Here is a 22,213-nt window from a genome sequence, read left to right on the forward strand (position 1 = left end):
AGCTGATTGCAGAATATTAGATGAAAGGGGCACATAGGGCTGGGTACCAACTATGGAGTTGGTACCCAGCTCTTGATTGACGAACTGAGGGGCTGAGGACCAACTCTGAAAAGGATTTATTTAGTTAGTTTACTTTTGACCATAAAGAAAGCAGCAGGCTTTTTCAGTTGTCAGCACTGTGCTAGGCAATGGCAGAGTTAAGGAATATCTGAGAGACAAAGTGATTAGTCAGGGGAAGGAGATAAATTTCCTGAAGGACATGTCTTCCCCAAGAGAGTAGGTGGGGCAGGGGTCAGCACAGGTGGCAGCTCTCATTCAGAGAATTCAGACGCTAGGGGCTGGAAAACAGAAACAGTTTAATACCTCCCTCTGCCTCAGCCTCTGTCTCAGCCACGCCCCTGGCAGGAGCAGCGTCCATTGAGAATTAAAGGCACCATACCACTTTATGCTAGTGGGGAGTGTGGGCTGACAAGCTCCACCTGCTGGACAGGATAGAAAAAGCTCAGGATCAAGAAGCTTCACAGGAAAGACTGGCAACATGCTGGGTCTCATCCCCAGGAAACCTTAATACTGATTACATCCTCTTCTTGAGTCCTGGGCTTGTCTTTTTGGGCAAATCTGATTGGAGTCAATCCTATCTTGGAAGATCCTCCTAAAAAAAAAAAAAAAAAAAAAAAAAGAAACAACTTCCAGATAGGCGGGGAAAGAACCAGAAAATACATACAATGGAAGCTAGATGAGACTGTGTGCAGATTTCTCAGCAGAAACCTTGGAGGCCTGAAGGCAATGGTGTGACATATTTAAAATACTGAAAGATCAAAACTTCCAACCAAGGTTTCTGCCCCTCCCCCCGAAAAAAGTTCTATATCCGGCAAAACTTTCCTTCAAAAATGAAGGAGAGTTTAAAATATTTTCAGACAGACAGACACTGAGAGAGTCTGTGAACTAGAGACTGGCTCTACAAGAGATACAAAAGGGAGCACTACAGGCGGATAGGAAAAGACAGGACTGAGAGGTTTGGAGAAGAGTGTAGAAATGAAGACTATCAGTGTTCTAGTTTGCTAATGCTGCTGGAATGCAAAACACAGAAATGGATAGGCTTTTATAAAGGGGTTTTATTTGGTTATACAGTTATAGTCTTAAGGCCATAAAGTGTCCAAGGTAACACATCAACAATTGGGTACCTTCACTGAAGGATGGCCAGTGGTGTCTAGAAAACCTTCGTTAGCTGGGAAGACACGTGGCTGGCATCTGCTCCAAAATTCTGGGTTCAAAATGACTTTCTCCCAGGACGTTCCTCTCTAGGCTGCAGTTCCTCAAAAATGTCACTCTTAGTTGCTCTTGGGGTGTTTGTCCTCTCTTAGCTTCTCTGGAGCAAGAGTCTGCTTTCAACGGCTGTCCTCAAACTGTCTCTCATCTGCAGCTACTCTCCAGCTTCTGTGCATTCTTCAAAGTGTCCTTCTTGGCTGTACTGGCTTGCTCCTTCTGTCTGATCTTTTATAGTGCTCTGGTAATTTAATTCAGACCCACCCTGAAAGGGTGGGCCAACACCTCCATGGAAATTATCCAATCAGAGTCTTCATCCACAGTTGTGTGGGGCACATCTCCATGGAAACACTTAAAAAATTACAATCTAATTAACACTGATAGTTCTGCCCACACAAGATTAAATCAAAGATAATGGTGTTTGGGGGGACATAATACATTCAAACTGGCACAATCAGTAAGAGTAAAAAGAGAGGAAAAAATAAGACATGATATGTAAAATCCAAAAGACATAATCGTAGACAAAAGTATTGCCTTTACAGTAATAACATTAAATGTTGATGGATTAAACTCCCCAGTCAAAAGACATAGACTGGCAGAATGGATTAAAAAGCAGAACCCATCTATATGCTATCTACAAGAGACCCACTTTAGACCCAGGGCAAAAAGAGGTCAAAAATGAAAGGCTGGAAAAAGATATTTCATGCAAACAACTACCAGAAAAGAGCAGTGGTAGCTATACCAGTATCAGACAAATTGGACTTCAAATGTCAAGCAAGAGACAAAAGAATGACACTGTTAATAAAAGGGACAATTCATCAAGAAGGCATAACAATCATAAATATTTATGCACTGAGCCAGAGCACCCCAAAATACATGACAACACTGAAGGGAAAAAGTAGACACCTCTACAATAATAGTTGGAGACTTCAATACACCACTGTCACCAATAGAGCATCTAGAAAGAGGATCAGTAAGGAAGCAGAGATTTTGAATAGTAAAATAAATGAACTAGACTTAGCAGACATTTATAGAATGTTCACCCCAAAAACAGCAGATACACGTTTTTCTCAAGTGCTCATGAATCATTCTTAAGGGAAAACTTATAGGGAACAACCAGCAAAAACTGCAGAAACATCTTTCTCAAAGCTCCGTAAAAGAGTTAAAGGACTTCAGTAATGGGACAAGAGCCAAATCAAGAAACTGGCTTTTTAACTAACAGTGGGAGGATCTTGTGGTTGTCTAACTGTCCCCTCCCACACCTCTCACCAGCTCAATGGCATGGAGCCGATCTGTGTTCCCACTGTAGATCACCAGACCTGGTTCTGGATGGAGCAGAGTACCCTTATGCATATACTACCCATTCTGTCTGGTGGTGGACTGAGAGACTCACTGTGCCAGAACTTGCCCTGCATGTAGAAGACAGCTCGAGGAACTCTCCTACAAAATGCTGTGAAAGAGCTGTTAAGTTATGCTGCCTGGGGCAAGGGATTATTGTAGGATATGCAGTGCAGTGCCCAGGACAGTGAGGAAACTGTTTCATAGGGAAGAAAGATGATTCAAAACCATGTAAATATGGAATTTCTAGGGCCACATGCCCATACATGCCCAGAAAGGATCAGAGAGGTCCCTAGTCTTTGTTCTGGAGCTATTCTCTAAACTGATTGCATGGATAAGCCCTGAAGGAGAGTCCTTGCACAGGTCAGTCTTCAAAGAATGGAAAAGGTGTTCTCTTTTTCTCCTACTCTTCTTCCTCCTCCGCTTCCTCCTCCTCTTAGCTTCTCGCAATCAAGGAAAATTCTGTCATAATACTAACTGCATACAAGTATAAGGAAAAGATGCCTCAGAGTCTAAATCTAGTGATAACTCATTAAAATATCAAAATGCCCAGGTTGCAACAAAAGATTGCAAAACATGCAAAGAAAGGGGAAGCAATGGTCCAGGCAAAGCAGGAGATAAAAACAATAGAAACCATCAAAGAGGAGGACCAGACCTAGGTCATACCAGAGAACTTTTTTTAAAAAATGGCCCTAAATATGTTGAAAAAGCTAAAGGAAAACATGGACAAAGAGCTAAAAGAAATCAGGAAAACAATAGATGAACACAAAGAGAATATCAATAGAGAGACAGGCATTTTGAAAAGGAACCAAACAGAGCTGGAGACCACAGTAATGGAATTTAAAATCCCCTAGAGGGGTTTTACAGGAAAGTGGATCTGGCAGAAGAAAGAATCTGTGAACTTGAAGGTAAGACCATTGAAATCATTTAGTAGGAGGAGTTGAAAGAAGAAAGAATGAAGAAAAGAGAATGGAGCTTGACAAACCTGTGAGACCATCAAGTGTACCAATATATGCATCTTGGAGTCCCTGATGGAGAAGAAAGAATGAATGGGGCAGAGAATATTCAAAGAAATAATAGCTGAAAATCTCCCAAATTTAACAACAACAACAAAAAAAACATGAATACACACATCCAAGATGCTCAAGGAACCCTAAACAGGATAAACCCAAACAGATCCATGCTTTGGCATATTATGATCAAACTGTCAAATGCCACAAATAAAGAATTCTGAAAGCCACAAGAGAGAAGCAACATGTCATGTACAAAGGAGCTTCAATAAGATTAAGTGCCAATTTCTTATCACATATTGTGGAGGCAGAAAGCCATTTTGAAACTAGAGCCCAGGAGCAAAGGACCAGCAGACACCAGCCATGTGCCTTCCCGGCTTACAGAGGTGTTCTGGATGCCATTAGCCGTTCTTTAGTGAAGGTTTCCTCTTGTTGATGTCTTAGCTTGGACACTTTTATGGCCTTAGAACTGTAAATTTGTAACCTAGGAAATTCCCTTTATAAAAGCCAATTGATAGCTGGTATTTTACGTAATAGCAGCTTTAGTAAACCGGAATACCATCAAAACTGTCTGATTTCAAAGATGAGGAAGAGATTAAGACATTCCCAGATAAGCAGAAGCTGAGGAAGTTTGTCATCAGTTGACTGGGACTACAAGAGATGCTAAAGTGAGTTGTATGGGTTGAAAGGAAAGGACAATAGGCAATAGAATGGAGCTGCAGGTAGAAATAAAGAGCTCCAGTGAGGGTAACAACAGGTAAATATAAGTGCCAGTACTTTTGTGTTTTTGGTTTGTAACTCCACTTGTTACTTCCTATTGGATCTAAAAGGCAAATACATAAAATGTAATGAGAAATCAGTGGTTCTGGACTCATAATGTATAAACATGTAATTTGTCACAATAACTACATATTTGTTATATACAATATAAGTGGAGTTTGTATATACTATTGAAGTTAAGTTGATATCAAAGCAAACAAAATTCATGTAGATTTAGGATATTTTAAACCCCTTGGTAACTACAAAGAAAATGTTGGAGAATATGCAATTTTATAGAGACAGAAAGTAGAGTATAGGTTGCCAGAGGCAGGGAGCAGAGGGAATGGAGAGTTAATACATAATGGGTTTAGGGTTTCTCTTTGGGGGGAAAAAAGTTTTCTAACAGGAGGTTGTGAGTGTACCACAACATAGTGAATGTGATTAGTCTCTGTGAATGGTATGCTTGGGAATGGTTGAGATGGGAAGAATATTTTGTATATGCTCCCACAATAAAAAAGAATAAAAAGAGCAGCAAAAGAGACAGTGAGAATTAAAGGCAATACTAGATCCTAGATGGGATCTAGCAAGGGGGAAGAAAAATCTCAAAAGGACATTATTGGGACATGAAAAAATTTAGAATATAGATTATAAGCTTTATAGCAATGTTAAATTTCCTGAATTTGACAACTGTACTTTAGGTGGATACCTAAGTGAATATCCTTGTTCTTCAGAAACATGTATGGCAGTATTAGGCATTCAAGGAGTATTTTATGAACACTGAAGTGTTCATAAAATGAATTGATAAATGGATAAATAGGTAAATCAATGCATAGATAGAACTGTATGGTAAATGTGACAAAATGTTAAAATTGGTGTATCTGTTATGTGGATGGGATGGATAAAGGTATGTTGGAGTTGTGTGTATGCGGTTTGTATTATTTTTGTAAATGTCTTGTATGTTTGAAAGTTTTTCAAAATAAAAAGTTAAGAGAAAATGGGACCTGGTTACCAGTATCCTACATAACCCTTCAGAGTTAACACGTTCCTCAAGTAATTCTTATGTATGTCAAAAGTTAGAGAACCTCTTATTTAGGTACCTGGATTTGTAGCAGGTATTTGTATAGATCTTTTATCTGTCAAGTACCATGTTACTGGACTATGGTTCCACCAGTGCACTTTCACTTATGACTTGTGTATATGCTGTTCCTCTGCTTGTGCAGTTTTCCTTTTTGCTTTTCCCTCCTTTGTTAAATCTTCTGTACCTGCACTTTCCCATGACCACTTCACTTCAAATGCTGGCTAAAATTTCTTCTTTTAAGAAGCTTTCTTTACTCCTTATTCTTTACTCAAGAGATTCCCTCCCAAAGTCTGAGTAATTGCCCTTCTTATATGTTTTCATTAAACCTTCTATTTCCCCCTCTCAATTATCACAGTATATTCTAGTAGTCACATTACTTGTCTTTATCTCCCATCAGACCATAAATATTGATAAGTTAGGCAGTGCTTTTTTTTTTTATTTTTTTTTTTTATCGATACCTCTGACAGTGTCAACACATAGTGGGTGATATACTTTAATGATAATAGAATCATTGCATTTTAGTATTGGACAGGGTATTACAGTTCATCTAGTTCAGACCCCTCATTTTACAGATGAGGGAACTAAATGCCTGGAATGTTAGTAATAAGGGCTTAGGAAAAAAAAACTTGGTTACCTTATATATAGTATTTGTCTGTGATGAGAGAAAAGAGTGATGGAGAAAGGACACTTAGTACAGTATCTTTAGGAGGTATTCTCCACTAAAGTTATAGCTACACAAATCATTTCATTTCTAATTTTTCAGGTATTCCAATTCCAGCTCTGACCAGTGTATTCTCTCATTCCGTTTTTATTCTCTCACTCCCACTGAATTTGTTATTTACCCTCTTCATGATTTCTAGTCTCCAATTCCTCTCTATTTTCATTATTTATTATTACAGTTTAGTTAGCTATCCAAACTGGGTTCCGATGACTAACCATTTCAAAAATGTTCTCATTTATTGCCAAGAGTGCCCATTGGCACCTTAGACTCAGCATGTCCCAAAGCTAAAGTACTTCATTAACAAGAGCCTTTTAATCCTCCCATCCTCACCTCTCCCATCCACTCACCCATATTACCTTCTTTTTTCTTTTCTTTTTCTTTTTCCATCTTCTCAGTCATCCAAGTCTGAAACTTCAGAGGTATGATATACTCCTCCTTTGTGTTCATTGTAGTCAGTCAGCACCCAGTTTCATTTTAGTGTTTCAAAATATCTTGTATTTTTATATTCTCATTGCCACTCCCTTGTTCAAACTGTTTTCCTGTCTTTTTTCAAACATTTGCCCAAGTCCATTTAATTATTTGTATCTCCTCAAACAACCTAGATGATGGTATTTAGAAAACAGCAGCAAGTTTTATATTACCAAATAAAATTAAAATTTCACAGAATGCCATTCAAGGGTATCAGTGACTAGGTCCCTACTTGCTTGTTCAGTGTTATCTTTTATTACTTTTTTCTCACATGTACAGTCATCTAGGTAAGAGAATCAGTTCAGTACTCCTTAAGCATACTCTGTTTTTTCTCTGTCATTTCTTTGTGTAGTCTGTTTGTACCAAAAAATGCTTTTCTTCACATGAATAGATGATTCTCATCCTGCGGTGTGTAGCTAATCCCATAGTTCCCTGATATTGATTCTCCGGTAGCTGCCAGGCTGACTACATCAGAATCACCTGAGACATTTTTAAAAATACAAATAATCAGACTCTAGTCTGGTCCAACTGAATAAGAATGTTTGGAGTTGAGAGCTTGTTGGAGTTTATTGTTTGTTTGTTTGTTTATGTACAAATAAAAGACTTTTCGTCTGTTCTCATCATTTTAAAGTTTTTGAAACTGAGACATAGAGGACTGACTTCCTCAAGATTACCTAAATAGTATCTATTTATAGTATCTTAATGATAAATAAAGACAAAGTGATAAGAAGGATTCTTTAGGAACTAGAACAAAGGCTATTAACATTTCTGTAAATCTTGTAATATTAATAAAAATAAAATTAATTTTTGGTTACTCATTTATTGAGTACTAAGTACTGTAAAATGCATTATCTCACATAGTCTTTTCAATGGTCTCATGAAGATTGTATTAACATTCATCTCTGATAGATGGGAAAACAAAATCATAGAGATTACTTACTCATTCACTTACTGAACAGATAATTATTGGATACCTATTTATCCAGTAGCTTCACTAGATGTTAGGAGAGTAACGGTGAAACAAACATGGAACCTTCCTTCAGAGATCTTAAAATCTGAGGAAGAAATAAACATTAATTAGATAAATACAGTAAAGTAATTAATGATAAGTAACTTGCTCAAAGTCACACAGCTTACATATAGCAGAGCTGGATTTTTATCCCAAGACTATCTAAAATTAAAAGCCCATGTTCTTTTCAATACACCAGGATGCCAACAGATCAAGGTAAAGGTAACTAATGTTACTTGAGCTCCTCTTCCTGTCTTCTAGTGCTAGATGAGTCATGAGGATTATTTAATTTACCTGTGAGGTTGGTGCTATTATTTTTGCCATTGTGGAAAAAAAAGCAATGAAAAAATGAACTGTAGACTTAATATGTCAGGAAAAGACAAACAGAAAATTAAAAATTTTAAAGCTTACTATTTTACAATATTAAAAAAATCAAGTACCTAGGAATAATTAAGTTTAAATATATGTAGGACTTCTTCACAGAAAACTATAGAACATTAAGAGAAATTAAAGAAGATCTGAGTAAATGAGTAGAGATACCATATTCATGGATTGGATAGCTCAGCATTATAAAGACATCTGTTGTTTGTAATTTTATCTATAAATTTAATGCAATCCCAAACAAAATCCCAGATTCTTTTTTAAAAAATAATGAAAATTCTCAAGCTGGTTCTAAAATTTCTATGGCAGTAGCATGAACTAAGAATAACCTATACCAAATTAAAGAAGAACCGAGTTGGAGAACTGGGTATTACAACTTATTATAAAGTTACAATATAATTTAGACAGGTGAATTGGTGTAAGGATAAGTAAATGGTACAGAATCAAGAATCCAGAAACACACACACATATATGTAAACTCAGTTTATTGCCAAGGTGGCCCTTGAGAGCAGAGGTGAAAATGTTTTCATTTGTTTGTTTTTCAAATAAATTGTGCTGGATCAATTGAGTATTCATATAGAAAAATACTAATACTTTCTTACAGAGAAATTTTAATTCCAGGTGTATTGCATATCTAATTGTGAAGGTAAATAAGTAGAGTTTCTGGAGGATAACTTCATGAATGGAAGATACCTTCATGAATGTAGGGTAGGAAAAGATTTTTTAACAGGATACCCAAAAAAATTCTACTATAGAGAATAAAATTGCTAAGATGTATTGGATTCAAATTAGGAACTTCTATTCATTAAAAGAGAGTTGGGAGAACATATTTGCAATGTATATAGCTATCAAATTGATCATATCCAAAATATATAAACAACTCCTACAAATAAGTAAAAGACAAAAAGAATCGACTAGAAAAATGAGCAGAAGAAATGAATAGATACTTAGAAAAGAAGATATCCAAATGGATAATTAACATACAAGAGGGGTAACTTCCTTAGCTGTCATGGGAAATGCAAATCAAAACCACAGTGTTCGCTCAAAGCAATAGCTGAAATTAAAGAGACTGATAATTATAAATTTCGGTAAGGATATGGAACACTCACATCTCTCATATGTTCCTGGTCAGGGTGGGAATTGGTACGACCTCAGAAAATTGACAGTATTTACAAATACTGAGAATGCAAATGCTCTATGATTCAGCAATTCCACTCTTTCCCAGCAGAAATATATGTGTATATATGTTAACTAAATTCATATACTAGAGTGCTCATGGCAGCATTATTTGTAAAAGCTAAAAAGTGGAAACAAAAAAAGAATAGATAGATAAACTATGGTAAATCACAAACAACATGTTGAGCAAAAGGGGCCAGACACAAAAGAATACTTCCCATCTGATTCCAATATGTAAAATTAAAAAACAGTCAGAATTGCTGTGTGGTGTTAGAAGTTATGATAGTGTTATTTGGAGAGGTGCAATTACAGGAGCCGCAAAAGAATCAGAAATGCTGATGATATACTAATTCTTGATTTAGGTGATAGTCACATTGCTGTGTTCACTTTGTGAAAATTCATAAATCTGTGCTTACATAATTTACACACTCCTCTGTATGTATCACTTTCATAATCCTATGTCAAAAAAATCATTATTTTGTAGTTTCCTAGTAACAAATGATACATTTATATTAAGCTATGAATGTGAATAATTGGCGTTGATTGAAAATGTGATCTGTTAATTAGCAAGCTTAAAATTACCTCTAGAATTGTTGTAATTACTGTAAATTATTATAATCATTACAAATATCATGCATATGTATGATTTTTAGTAATATACATAAATTTCTGTTTTGAAAAGTTTTTGGAAGGTACTAATTTTGGGAGTGAGAATTTATGAAAACTGGTCCATTTTAGCTAGATTCTATAAGTTAAATATGACTTTAAATGTTTTTAAATTAATTTACTCATGAATCTTACAATTTATGTAACACTGAAATTTTACCGTATGTTGAGAGGCTGTGCTCTTCAGATCCTTTGAAGATAGTAAAGGCAATAAATATATTTTTTTTTCCTTTTTAATTTTTATTGGGATTGTTCAGATACCATACAATTATCCAAAGATCCAAAGTGTACAATCAGTTGCCCCTGGTACCCTCATACAGCTGTGCATCCATCCATCACCGCACTTAATTTTTGTTCACTTTTTAGAACCTTTTCATTACTCCAGACAAGAAATAAAGTGAGAGATGAAAAAAGAAAAGGAAACTCGAATCTTCCCATATCCCTAACCAACCCCCCTCAACTGTTGACTCGTAGTGTTGGTATAGTATATTTGTTACTGTTTATGAAAGAATGTTGAAATACTACTAACTGTAGTATATAGTTTGCAATAGGTATATATTTCTTCCCTCTATGCCCCTCTATTATTAACTTCTAGTTGTATGGTCATACATTTGTTTTGGTTCATGGAAGAGTTTTCTAATATTTTTACAGTTAATCATGGACTTTGCCCACCACAGGATTCAGTTTTATACATTCCTGTCTTTTGAGCTCCAACTTTCCTTCTGGTGACATATATGACTCTGAGCTTCCCCTTTCCACCTCATTCATGCACCATTCGGCACTGTTAGTTATTCTCACATCTTGCTACCGACACCTCTGTTCATTTCCAAACATTTAAGTTCATCCTAGTTGAACATTCTAAGCAACCGTTCCCTCATTCTTAAGCCTCGTCCTGTATTTTGGTACCTTATATTTCATGACTGTGAGTTTGTATATTATAATTAGTTCTTATCAGTGAGACCCTGCAATATTTGTCCTTATGTGTCTGGCTTATTTCACTCAGTATATTGCCCTAGAAGTTTTGTCATCAATCCTTTTTTTTTTTTTAAGATGGTTTTGTTCACACACCATACATTCCATCCTAAGTAAACAATCGATGGTTCTCTGTACGGTCACATATTTATGTGTTCACCACCTTCACCACTGTCTATATAAGGGCATCTACATTTCTTCCAAAGGCAGGAGAGAGAGTCAAAGAAGGTAGAGAGACAAAAGAAAGAGGAAAAAAAATGACAGCTAGGAAGTGGCAAAAGAAAAGTAACCTTAAATCAAAGTAGAGTAAAGAATCAGACAACACCACCAATGTCAAGTGTCTAACATGCCTCCCCTATCCCACCCTCTTATCTGCATTTACCTTGGTATATCGCCTTTGTTACATTAAAGGAAGCATAATACAATGATTCTATTAGTTACAGTCTCTAGTTCATGCTGATTGCATCCGTCCCCCAATGCCTCCCCATTTTTAACACCTTGCAAGGTTGACATTTGCTTGTTCTCCCTCGTAAAAGAACATATTTGTACATTTTATCACAATTGTCGAACACTCTAGATTTCACCAAGTTACACAGTCCCATTCTTTATCTTTCCTCCTTTCTTCTGGTGTCTCACATGCTCCCAACCTTCCTCTCTCAACCATATTCATAGTTATCTTTGTTCAGTGTACTTACATTGCTGTGCTACCATCTACCAAAATTGTGTTCCAAACCGCACACTCCTGTCTTCTGTCACTCTGCAGTGCTCCCTTTAGTATTTCCTGTAGGGCAGGTGTCTTGTTCACAAAGTCTCTCATTGTCTGTTTGTCAGAAAATATTTTGAGCTCTCCCTCACATTTGAAGGACAGCTTTGCTGGATATAGGATTCTTGGTTGGCGGTTTTTCTCTTTCAGTATCTTGAATATATCACACCACTTCCTTCTTGCCTCCATGGTTTCTGCTGAGATCCGCACATAGTCTTATTAAGCTTCCTTTGTATGTGATGGATTGCTTTTCTCTCACTGCTTTCAGGATACTCTCATTGTCTTTGACGTTTGATAATCTGATTATTAAGTGTCTTGGTGTAGGCCTATTCAGATCTATTCTGTTTGGAGTACGCTGCGCTTCTTGGGTCTGTAATTTTATGTCTTTCATAAGAGATGGGAAATTTTCATTGATTATTTCCTCTATTATTGCCTCTGCCCCTTTTCCCTTCTCTTCTCCTTCTGGGACACCAATGATACGTACATTATTGTACTTTGTTTCATCCTTAAGTTCCCGGAGATGTTGCTCATATTTTTTCATTCTTTTCTGCATCTGCTCCTTTTCGTGTAGGCTTTTAAGTGTTTTGTTCTCCAGTTCCTGAGTGTTTTCTTCTGCCTCTTGAGATCTGCTGTTGTATGTTTCCATTGTGTCTTTCATCTCTTGTGTTGTGCCTTTCATTTGCATAGATTCTGCTAGTTGTTTTTTTGAACTTTTGATTTCTGCCTTATGTATGCCCAGTGTTTTCTTTACAGCCTTCATCTCTTTTGCCAAATCTTCTCTAAACTTTTTGAATTGATTTAGCATTAGTTGTTTAAATTCCTTTGTCTCAGTTGAAGTGTACATTTGTTCCTTTGACTGGGCCATAACTTCGTTTTTCTTAGTGTAGGTTGTAGTTTTCTGTTGTCTGGGCATCTGATCTCCTAGACCACCCCAGTCAGGTTTTCCCAGATGAGAACAGGCTCAGGTCACAGAAGGAGGAAATATTCAGTATCCAGTTTCCCTGATGGTTTTTCTTAGAGGGTTGACACACCCTGTGCTTTTCTGCCTGGCAGGTGCACCTGTCAGCCTGTCACTGGCTGGTGTAAGGGGGTGTGGCCCATGGCTCTCCTCCCCCAGGCTTTGGGGTCTGGTTCTGGAAAGGCAGGCACTAGAGGTGGGCCCCTCCCTTTTCTCTTGGGAAGCTATGTCCCCTCCAGAGAGGTCATCTGCATATCAATAAGTTCTTTGTTTCTCTGACTCTGCTGATCAAAGTGTTTTGATCTTAAAATGGCTGAGGCTGTCTTTACTGCAAAGCGCTGCGGGCTGAAATGGCTGCAGTTTTCTCCACAGAGAGAGAAAGGGACAGAAAAGCTCCCAGATTCACCTGTCAGCCACAGGTAGCACCTGATCCTCTGGGCTCCCCATCCTGAGACAGATATGTCCCCCAACTCTCCCAAGGTCAGTTGTCACAAAGCCTCTGTCTGCTTGTTGAGGATTTGCTGTCTGTATTGAGCAGTTAACATTAAAACCCCAATTGGAGCTGGGCTGAGAGAGTGCTCTCTGTAGCACCGTGAGGCTTCCGTGAGGAAGGGGCTCTCGGCTCTCAGCTCTCAGTGTGGGTCCGCAGTTTTACTTACAGATTTTATGCTGTGATCTCGGGCATTCCTCCCAATTCAGGTTGGTGGATGATGAGTGGTCAGTCACGTTTGTCTCCCCACAGTTATTCCAGGTTATTTACTAGGTTTTTCGTCATTTATGAATTGTTGCGGGAGGGGGACTAACAGTCTTCCACTCCTCTCTGTGCTGCCATCTTAGCTCCTAATAAATATAATTTTAAAATATAGCTTTGTATTCTAGTTTTGTGAGGTGGAGAAACATAATAATTTTCAGAGGAGTATTGTTATTTGCCATCCATGTTTCCTATTTTCCTTAAGCTGATTCTGTTTTGCCTTTGTATGTGTGTCTTGGTGGAGGAGTATTATTTTAAAGTAATGCCAATGGATTTCAGAAGTAACCTTTTGTCTTATTTTATAAACTTAATCTAGAAAATAAGTTAATGAAATGATTTAACTTTTTATCCTTGATTTTCAGATATTTGGGCCTGGAATTAGATGTTGGTGTATTAGATTCCAGCTTGATAATTCAGTGAATCACTGAGTAACAAATTCATAGGTAGTATTTCTACTCCTGTCTGCAATCTCATTGCCTACCTGTCTCTCCGCTTTGGTTAGTTTGCTGCAGCTACCACCATAGCCTTCTTGTTGCTTCACTAGCATACCAAGCACATTCTACTTAAGCGTTTTTGATGACTACTCTACTCAGATCTATATTTCCCTGTATATTCCTTTTACTCCCTCCCTCAGTATGGTCAGGTCTTTGTTCAAATATAATTTCAGATGCATTCTCAGACTCCTCTCTCTATAATATTTCCCCTTGCTCTCTATTCTTACCCACTGCTTCAATTTTTGTTTCATAGCACTTACCACTATCTGATATTCTGTTGCATTTACTTTTGTATATTTATCACTAAATATAAATTCCATGAGATCAGGATCTTAATTGATTTTGTTCACTATTGTATTTCTAGCACTTCAAACTATAAGGGACACATAGTAAGCACTCAATAAATATTTGTATTTAGAATGAATGAATGAATGAAGTATAATGAATACAGTGTACATGACTCAGTCCTCAGTCTTCTCTGTAGAATCCGTTTATTTATTCTCTAAACAAAAGTAGGGTGGCTGTTAGCTATAGCATGGATCTCTTTATTGGGATTGGTGGTAAACTTGAAATAAATTCTAATATTATACAATAGACTTCTGAACTTTTTATTATCCTTTAAAAGAGGAGAAAAAGTGAAAGGAGGGACTACAAATATACATAGTGTTTGAATTTGTCTTTTATGAAATAATGATTAAAAATAATATCCATTCGAAATGGTTTGCCTTTAAACTTTATTCTTCCCTTTGATAATTTAAAAATATGGTATCAATTGCTTAATCACTACTTAAAATTAAAGATTTATATTAGTTTTGTTTGTTTTATTATTTATATCTGTTCCCATCGCCCATCTTTTTTTAGAATCCAACCCAAGTTGGAACAGCTCTTCAGGTGTTCCATAATCTTGGAACTTTGAAGGATACTATTACCAGTGTTGTGGATGGATATTGTGCTACTTTAGAAGAAAATATCAACAGTGCATTAGACATCAAAGTTTTGACTCAGCCTTCCCAGTCAGCTGTGAGAGGTAAGGATGTGATTTATCTTTGGCTGCTTTCTTTATTTTTAACTGAGAAGTCCTTCAAATAGTATATGAAACAGTCAAGTTTCAAAGCAATCTAATGACTCATTTTTTAGTAGACAGAAAATGAGGAAAGAAATTATGTTTCAGAATTTATTTATAACCTTTTTTTTAATCAGTCAGTTGAACTGGCCAATTGGTATATTCAGAGCTTTGAGGCAAAAATCTGTAAACTGTGACATCATTTCGTTGAGAGGAACAGATGCAAAAAAAACAAAAGGAACATATTTTACTCCCTAAAATTGTTATCCTAATTTCTCCTATAAAATTCTTATTGAGTAAGAATATATTTCTTAAGGAAATACGGTCTTTACCTTAGATTTCTGGGCTTTTCCTGATGATAACTCTGGTACTCAGGGGCAGTAATGGCTAACTGTAGAGAGAGAAATTTATAAAACCTTTGGGAACTCTACAGGTACCTATAAAGGAAAGATTGGTTCAGGAGGAGAAAAGCAGTTCTGGAGTAGCAGTCTGCAACTCTTTTACTGCCAAGGCATACCTGATGATGACATACACTTCTGTAACACACTCTCCATAAATGGAAAAAAAACACGGATTATGTGGAACTTTCACTTACTTGCTGCAACTTTATCTCTGATGTTCCTCCCCTATATTCTTTCCTCTCTCTTATTTTATGGGTGAACTGCACTTGCTCCTACCAAAGACCATCTACTCTGTGTTGCGCTAAATCCCATTGCGTCATCTCCTCTTTCTGCCCCATTGTCAAGTTTTCCTTCTTTACTATTACTTTCTCATCACATAAAATCATGCTATTGTATCTTCTGCTTAAAAACAATCAGATAAATCTATCTTAACTCCATTTCTTTATTCAGCCCTACCGCTTCATTTTAGTTCTTCATTGTACAGAAAAATTCACCAAAATGTTGTCTATACTTACTGTTTCCAGATTTTAACTTTCCATTTTTCTAAGGCACTCTAATCTTCATAGGATAACCTAAAGAACAAATGAAACTGCCTATGTATAATTAATACCACAGTTTTTGGTGATGATTAATATTAAAAAAAATTTGCGGCCATTTATTAGTATTTTTATACTTGCTCTATAATCATACTCTTAAAGAAGATTGAATATATGTAACTCATAATTAAGTTTCAGTAGATAAAAGGAGATCAAAGAACCTTAGATCTTAAAGGGATTTTTCTAGGTGAGCCCTAGACTCTGAATAGGTCCATATTATGATTATTTCAGAAGGAGAATGTATTAGTTAGGATTCTCTAGGGAAACAGAATCAACATGAGATAACTGTAAATATAAGATTTTATAAAAGTGTCTCATGCAACTGTGGGGATGCATAAGTCCAAATTCCACAGGGCAGGAAGCGAACTGCAACTCTGATGAATGTGTTCGATGAACTTCTCAGGAAACACTTCGCTGGTTTGCTGAAGAAGGTGGTCCTCTCTCTCCCTTAAGTCTTCAACTGATTGGATTAAATCCAGCTGATTGAATTCTCTCATTGTGGAGGACATGCCCTTTGTTGATGTAATCAGTCACAGGTGCAGTCAGTTGTCTGATGATTTCCTAAATCAGCCTTCTCATTTATTAACCAGCCACAAACGTCCTTGCCATAACACTTAGGCCAGTTCTTCCTTGGCCAGATGCTTGTACACCATCACCTGCCAAGTTGACATATGAACCTAACCATTACAGGGAGCTTTTAAAAGAAATTGCCAAGGGAAATTTCACTCATAGCCTTTCCCAGAAATTATTCTCAGAAAGTTTGATCTAATGTTTAAATTTCCAGAAGCAGTTTAATCTCATTCCCTCTTGTGTTATCAAGAATACGGGAAAAAAATGAAAGCAGTTGTTCACATGCTGTCAATCCTAATGTATATCTCTTGTTGAAAGAATAAAGAGTTTTAAAGCCTCCTCATTATCATCTGTTGAAGAGTGGATACCTTAATTTAATGTAGAAACCTTAAGCATTATAGTTTTTTCCTTTTTTAAAGAATAATGATTAAGTGCTACATAGAAAGTACTACTGTTAGTTTCCTGATATAGGTGTTTATATTGAGATTATATAAGAGAATGTCCTTGTTCGTTGGAAATATGTACTAAAGTATTCAAGGTGTTAGGCGTCATGTCAGTAATTTATTCTCAAATGGTTCATGGAATAACTTTTTATAAGTTTTACAGATTTTCTGTATGTTCAAGATTTTTTCAAAATTTTAAAAATTTTCACAAGTTTAAGGGAAAAATGTTACCTAGAATGTATGAAAGAAAGATGGTAATTTGATAAAAAAAAATAACACCATTAAAAAAATGGATAAAGAATATGAGCAGGCAGTTCACAGAAGAGCATATCCAATAAACGTGAGAAGATGTTCAGCCTCTTTCTAGAGGATGAACTAGTTATTAGGAAAATACAAATTAAATAAGAAATCATTTCTCAATCATCAGATTGGCAAAACCCTAAGATAGTACTAACTCATGGACAAGAGCAGAAAATTATACACTAATGGTGGGAGAATAAATTGGTTCAACCATTATACTCAGTTTGTAAACCTTATGATCTTGTATTTTCTTATGTCAGAATATAGAGAAACACTGGAATGTTTTTACAGAAGTTCTTATTATATTATTATTTATAATAGTGAAAAATTGAAAACAATCTTTTTTAATAGATTATATAAACACATTTATTTCGTAGACTATTACGTACTATTCAAATGAATACATTTACCAGCATAGATAATTCTAAAAATTGTTACATAAAAAGGCAAGTTACAGAAAGATGAATACAGTATGGTATTATATATAAAGCCTAAAAACATGCAAACTTTACTATATATTGTTTTGCATGTGCACATACGTAATAAATGTATAAATTCATGCGTTGGAATGGTATTCCCCAAATTCAAGATAGCATTACTCTAGGGAAAGAGGGAAGGAAATGAGACCAGGAAGACAACGTTATTTATATAGGGGGCTTCACTTTATTTTGATGTTGTATTTCTTAAGCTTGGTAGTAGATATTCATTATATTATTCCATATGCTTTTTTGATATGCCTGAAATATTTAACAATAAAAGATAAATATTACAAAAAGAAAGTCAGGCAATTAAGAAAGATAACAATGGTGGAAGAGGAGAAGGAGCAAAGTAAACAAAATGGAATATCCAGATTTCATCACCTGGGTAGTTAGTTAGCACACAGGAAACTCTAGTCCATAGCTTTTTCTATGCATTATACATCATAGAAGGATAAATTGATGGATACATAGACAGATGGGCAAAAATGGAATTTTAAGATATATGCCTTAAAAAATCTTATTATTGTAAAATAAAACATAAATGAAACATAGAAGGTGAAGACCACACAGACCAACTTTGCCAGCTACCTCAGAAGCCCCTTTTATGTGTTCTGTACCAATGACAACCCCTCCCTCCTGCTATAAGCAACCATTTTCCTGATTTATATTAATCACTTTGTTGCATTTTTCTTTATAATAGTTTTATCACCCGTGTGCAACCCTAAGCACTGTAATTTATTCATGCTTTTAAAAATACATGCTTTTTAATAAAAAGATATTTTACATTCATTCAACAGAATAGGAAGGATTTTCTCCAATAACCAATGACAATGAATTTCAGATGAATAGTTCTTCACAATAAATACTAGGCCCTAAAGATACCTTTAAAGTTAAGGAAGATGAATAAATAATTATGAAAAACATTAAGAAATTAAAGTCATTCTTTACATTTCAACTTTAGAGTAAATCTTTGGCCCTCTGCCACCTAAAGGGAAGCAAGTGGCAAATTTAAATTTCTTCCCACCTCCCCTGCTCTCATTGCCTATTGATAGTTATATTATTATTTTTGAATGGTCAGTGTTTTTCAATTTTCTTATTTTTATTTTTAATTCTTATCCTTTTAGTATCACTCCATGTCTATCTTCATCTTTTCCTTAGATGGATTTCATAATCCAGTTGATTTTTCAAAAATAGCTTATGGGTATGGTGTTCTCTGAGTTCTTTCATAGTTGTCTGTGTCTCTTTCTTTTATACTTGAAGAAAAATTTGGCTAGATATAACTTCTTTTGTATGCTTTCCTTACCTTTAGACTTTTGTAGCCATTGAGATGTTAGGGAGCCCGATAAAGGACTGTCTTTCTTCCCTGCTGAGTTTGAAAACATTTGAGACACAGACAGGAGACTAGATGATAATTAAAATTTTAGTTTTAGTATTGCTAAAAGCTGGATTGGAGGGTACAACTTAGATATACAACCAAATGAATTTCCTAATACATCACTTCATAATTAAACTTATTCCCCAATTCAGCCTACCACATTATACTTACCATTTGACAGAATGTAAACCAGGGTTCACCTTTTATGCAGGTAAGGCTCCCACAAGAGAGAAAGGGACTGAATCAATCATGTTAAATTTCTTGTGGGTAGAGTGAGTAAGAGAGAAAGAAGGTAAGAGTGTTACTTTCTCTGAAGTCCCTCTGTATGAAAGATGAGGTCAGGAAATGGAATTTTCCATCTGGCATTAGGTATTGCTCTGCTGACTGCTGGGTTTTAGTGTTATTTTAGAGAAATCTGCGGTAATCAGATTCTTACCCCTCTCATTTCTAATTTTGTTTTTCTTGACTGTCCAAATGGTTCTTTCTTTATCTTTGAGGTTCAATAACTTCCTTAGTATATAATTTGGAGTTCAGTGCTCTGTGTCAATTTTTTTTTTTCTTAATTAGAGTGTGTTCCATTTTATAGGAAAATTTTCTTCCTTTGTGCATTTGAATTTTTTATGTTCCATTTGTTCTTTTCAGAAACTCTGTGCATGTATCAGATATTCTTTGTTTTCCATTGTCTAGTATTTTCTCTGTAATCATTTTTATATTTTTATACTTTACTTTATCTTATATGATTTCTTGTTGCCTATTTCTCATGTCTGGTAGTGTTTTCACCCTTGTTCACTGTAATTTTTTTCTGTTTTTAATATGGTCTTAAACTGTACAAATTTTTTCCAGTGATGATGTTTTCTATAATTGTTTGATACAGTGGAAAAATATTTGAGTAACCCCTTCTCTTGGTTCTTTGGGGAATTCCTTTGTTGACCTATATTTATCATATGCTTTTTTCTTAGGGTTCTTTCCTCCTCCATTTCCCCCCCTCCAATATGTATGTTAGGTCCAGCGTTACGTAGTTTCTGGTTATTATTCATCTTTGAAAGGTACTGACTGCTGAAAAATAGTGTGCGTATGGTTGTAGGAAGAGAACTGGGGCAGTCTGCAGCTTTGGTTTAGGTTTGTTGTCTAGAAAAACTGTGCACCAATTTGTTAGTTCTTATTGCCTTGAGAGCACATTGTCCCTCATATTTTAGACGTTCAAGAGCTTGGATCCCAGTAAAGCCAGGTAATCCATTTCTGTGTTGAAAATTATCCTTCTCTGTTTTTCTTTATGCCTTCAACTTACATCACCTTTAATAGTCTCCCTAAGCTAGAGGGCTAATTCTTATATAATGTTGATATCATTTCACTATGGTTTCTCCTTCAACTTTTCTTTCTCTGCCATTCTTAGTACTTTGAACTGTATTGGCTTCTTCTCTGGCTCATCCATGTTATATATATCTATAAATAGAGGTTATATCACCTCTAATTTAATAATAATTAGCTAGTCCATGCAAATTTTTACAATTGATTTTAGAGCAATTCATTTCCTGCTAAGGTTAAAAGTGCCACCTATCTATTTCCTTCTTCATTTTGGTTTACCTCCGGCATTTAGCATGCATGATTCATAATCTCAAATTTGGGGTTTTAGCTGTTTCCTTGTTTCTTTAAAGTTGACAGTTCCCTCAAGTTTTTATTTCTTATTTTCATTGGCTTTCAAGCGAAGACAGTAGGAAAATGCTTTTACTCTACCATCATAACTAGAAGTCATTCTCAAGTATTTCCTTGAGGAATGTTTAGTTTCTTTTATCACTTTAATAAAACTTATTTTATTACACCATATATTTTGTTTCTTGAGTCTAAAAGGTGAATGATTATGGCATCAGGTTTACTGTTTCAGTTATTCTTCCTCCCTTTATACAGCTGCTCTGTGTTCAGTCACTTGATCTGTATGGTGTTTCTGTCTTCAAGAAGATATATTTAACTTAGGAGGGTAGGACTTTAAGTACTGTGCTATAAAGAAGAAAAATCAGGCCTCTAGAAGTGGTTGAACCACTGACTGTGATCTCTCTGCTCTGTGCCTCAGTTTCTCTAAACTAAATACAAACAGGTACCATCTCCTTGTATTTACTTTAAAAGAGTAATGGGCTATTGAGTCCCATACTTCTTTATAGTAAAACCATTCCTTACATATTTCAGGAATTTGATAAATATTTCTTAATTTTCGCAAAGGCATTACCTACATTCTTTATATAACAATGGCAAATTGCTATGATATTATCTATTCCCTGTGTGCCTTCCCTTAATAGTTTTTGCACAACAATGCAAATAATTTTAAAAAAGCAATTAGACCAAGAGAGACTTCTGGTAAGATGGCAGAATAGTATAGGCAGAGCTCACTCCTCCATCGTAGAACAGCTAGAGAAAAGACATAAAATGACTGAGAGAGCAGTTCTGGGGTTCAAGTAAACAGAGAATGACCTCTGCATTATATAGGGAAGACCTGGATGAAAAAGTGGAGAAACTACAACTGGGAAGTTGGAGTGAGTGTGCTCAATCGTGAGCACCCCTGGGGCCCACCAGTCTGCAGTGGCTGAATCAGGCAGCTGGGGAACAGTGTACTCCACTTCCTCTGCCAGCTGGGGAGATCAGTCCTCTCAGTCCTGAAGCCTGGAGTTCCCATGTTGGAACCCAGGAGTCAGCAGACTCATTTTATCCACACATAAAGACTTTGCTGTGGTGCCCAGTGCCACCCCCCATCCCTGAGGCAGGACATTGCTGGTGCCTGGTTTTGGGGAAGACTCAGGAGGAGAGGGGGATGCAGCGCAGTGCCAATCTGATAGTTGGCTTTCTAGAGAGACATTCTGGGTCCTGCTGCCTCTATCCTTTCTCATTGGAGACCCGGAGTGCCCACTCCGTGCATAAGTTGAGATGAGGGGGTGAGAGAGGGAACTGCATTGTAACGCCAGGTGCCCTTCCCCTACCCCTGAGGCCTGTGGGTACACACCAGCCTGGGTCTTGCTGGCTAACAAAAAACAGTGCACTCCTGGGCTAGCTGCTGGGTGGGGAGTTGAGCCTCTCAGTCCCACAACCGAAGGTCTTTCCACACAGGAGCCTGGGAATCACCAACCCATTGTGCCCACAAGTGGGGTTTGGCTGAGATGCACGGTGCCACCCTGCACCCCTGGAGCCAG

The 22,213-nt window shown here is 36.5% G+C and overlaps 1 protein-coding gene across 2 annotated transcripts in view; it reads left to right on the plus strand.

The window, feature by feature from the left end:
• COG5 (component of oligomeric golgi complex 5) overlaps positions 1-22,213 on the plus strand; it is a 518,626-nt gene that overhangs the window by 213,485 nt on the left and 282,928 nt on the right. For both annotated transcript variants that reach the window (XM_037836383.1, XM_037836384.1), the window contains exon 8: positions 14,672-14,837. In XM_037836383.1, the coding sequence (XP_037692311.1) occupies positions 14,672-14,837 (166 nt within the window). The remainder of the gene's footprint in view (positions 1-14,671; positions 14,838-22,213) is intronic.

This window comes from Choloepus didactylus, chromosome 5, assembly GCF_015220235.1.
Source record: "Choloepus didactylus isolate mChoDid1 chromosome 5, mChoDid1.pri, whole genome shotgun sequence".
NCBI lineage: Eukaryota > Metazoa > Chordata > Mammalia > Pilosa > Megalonychidae > Choloepus > Choloepus didactylus.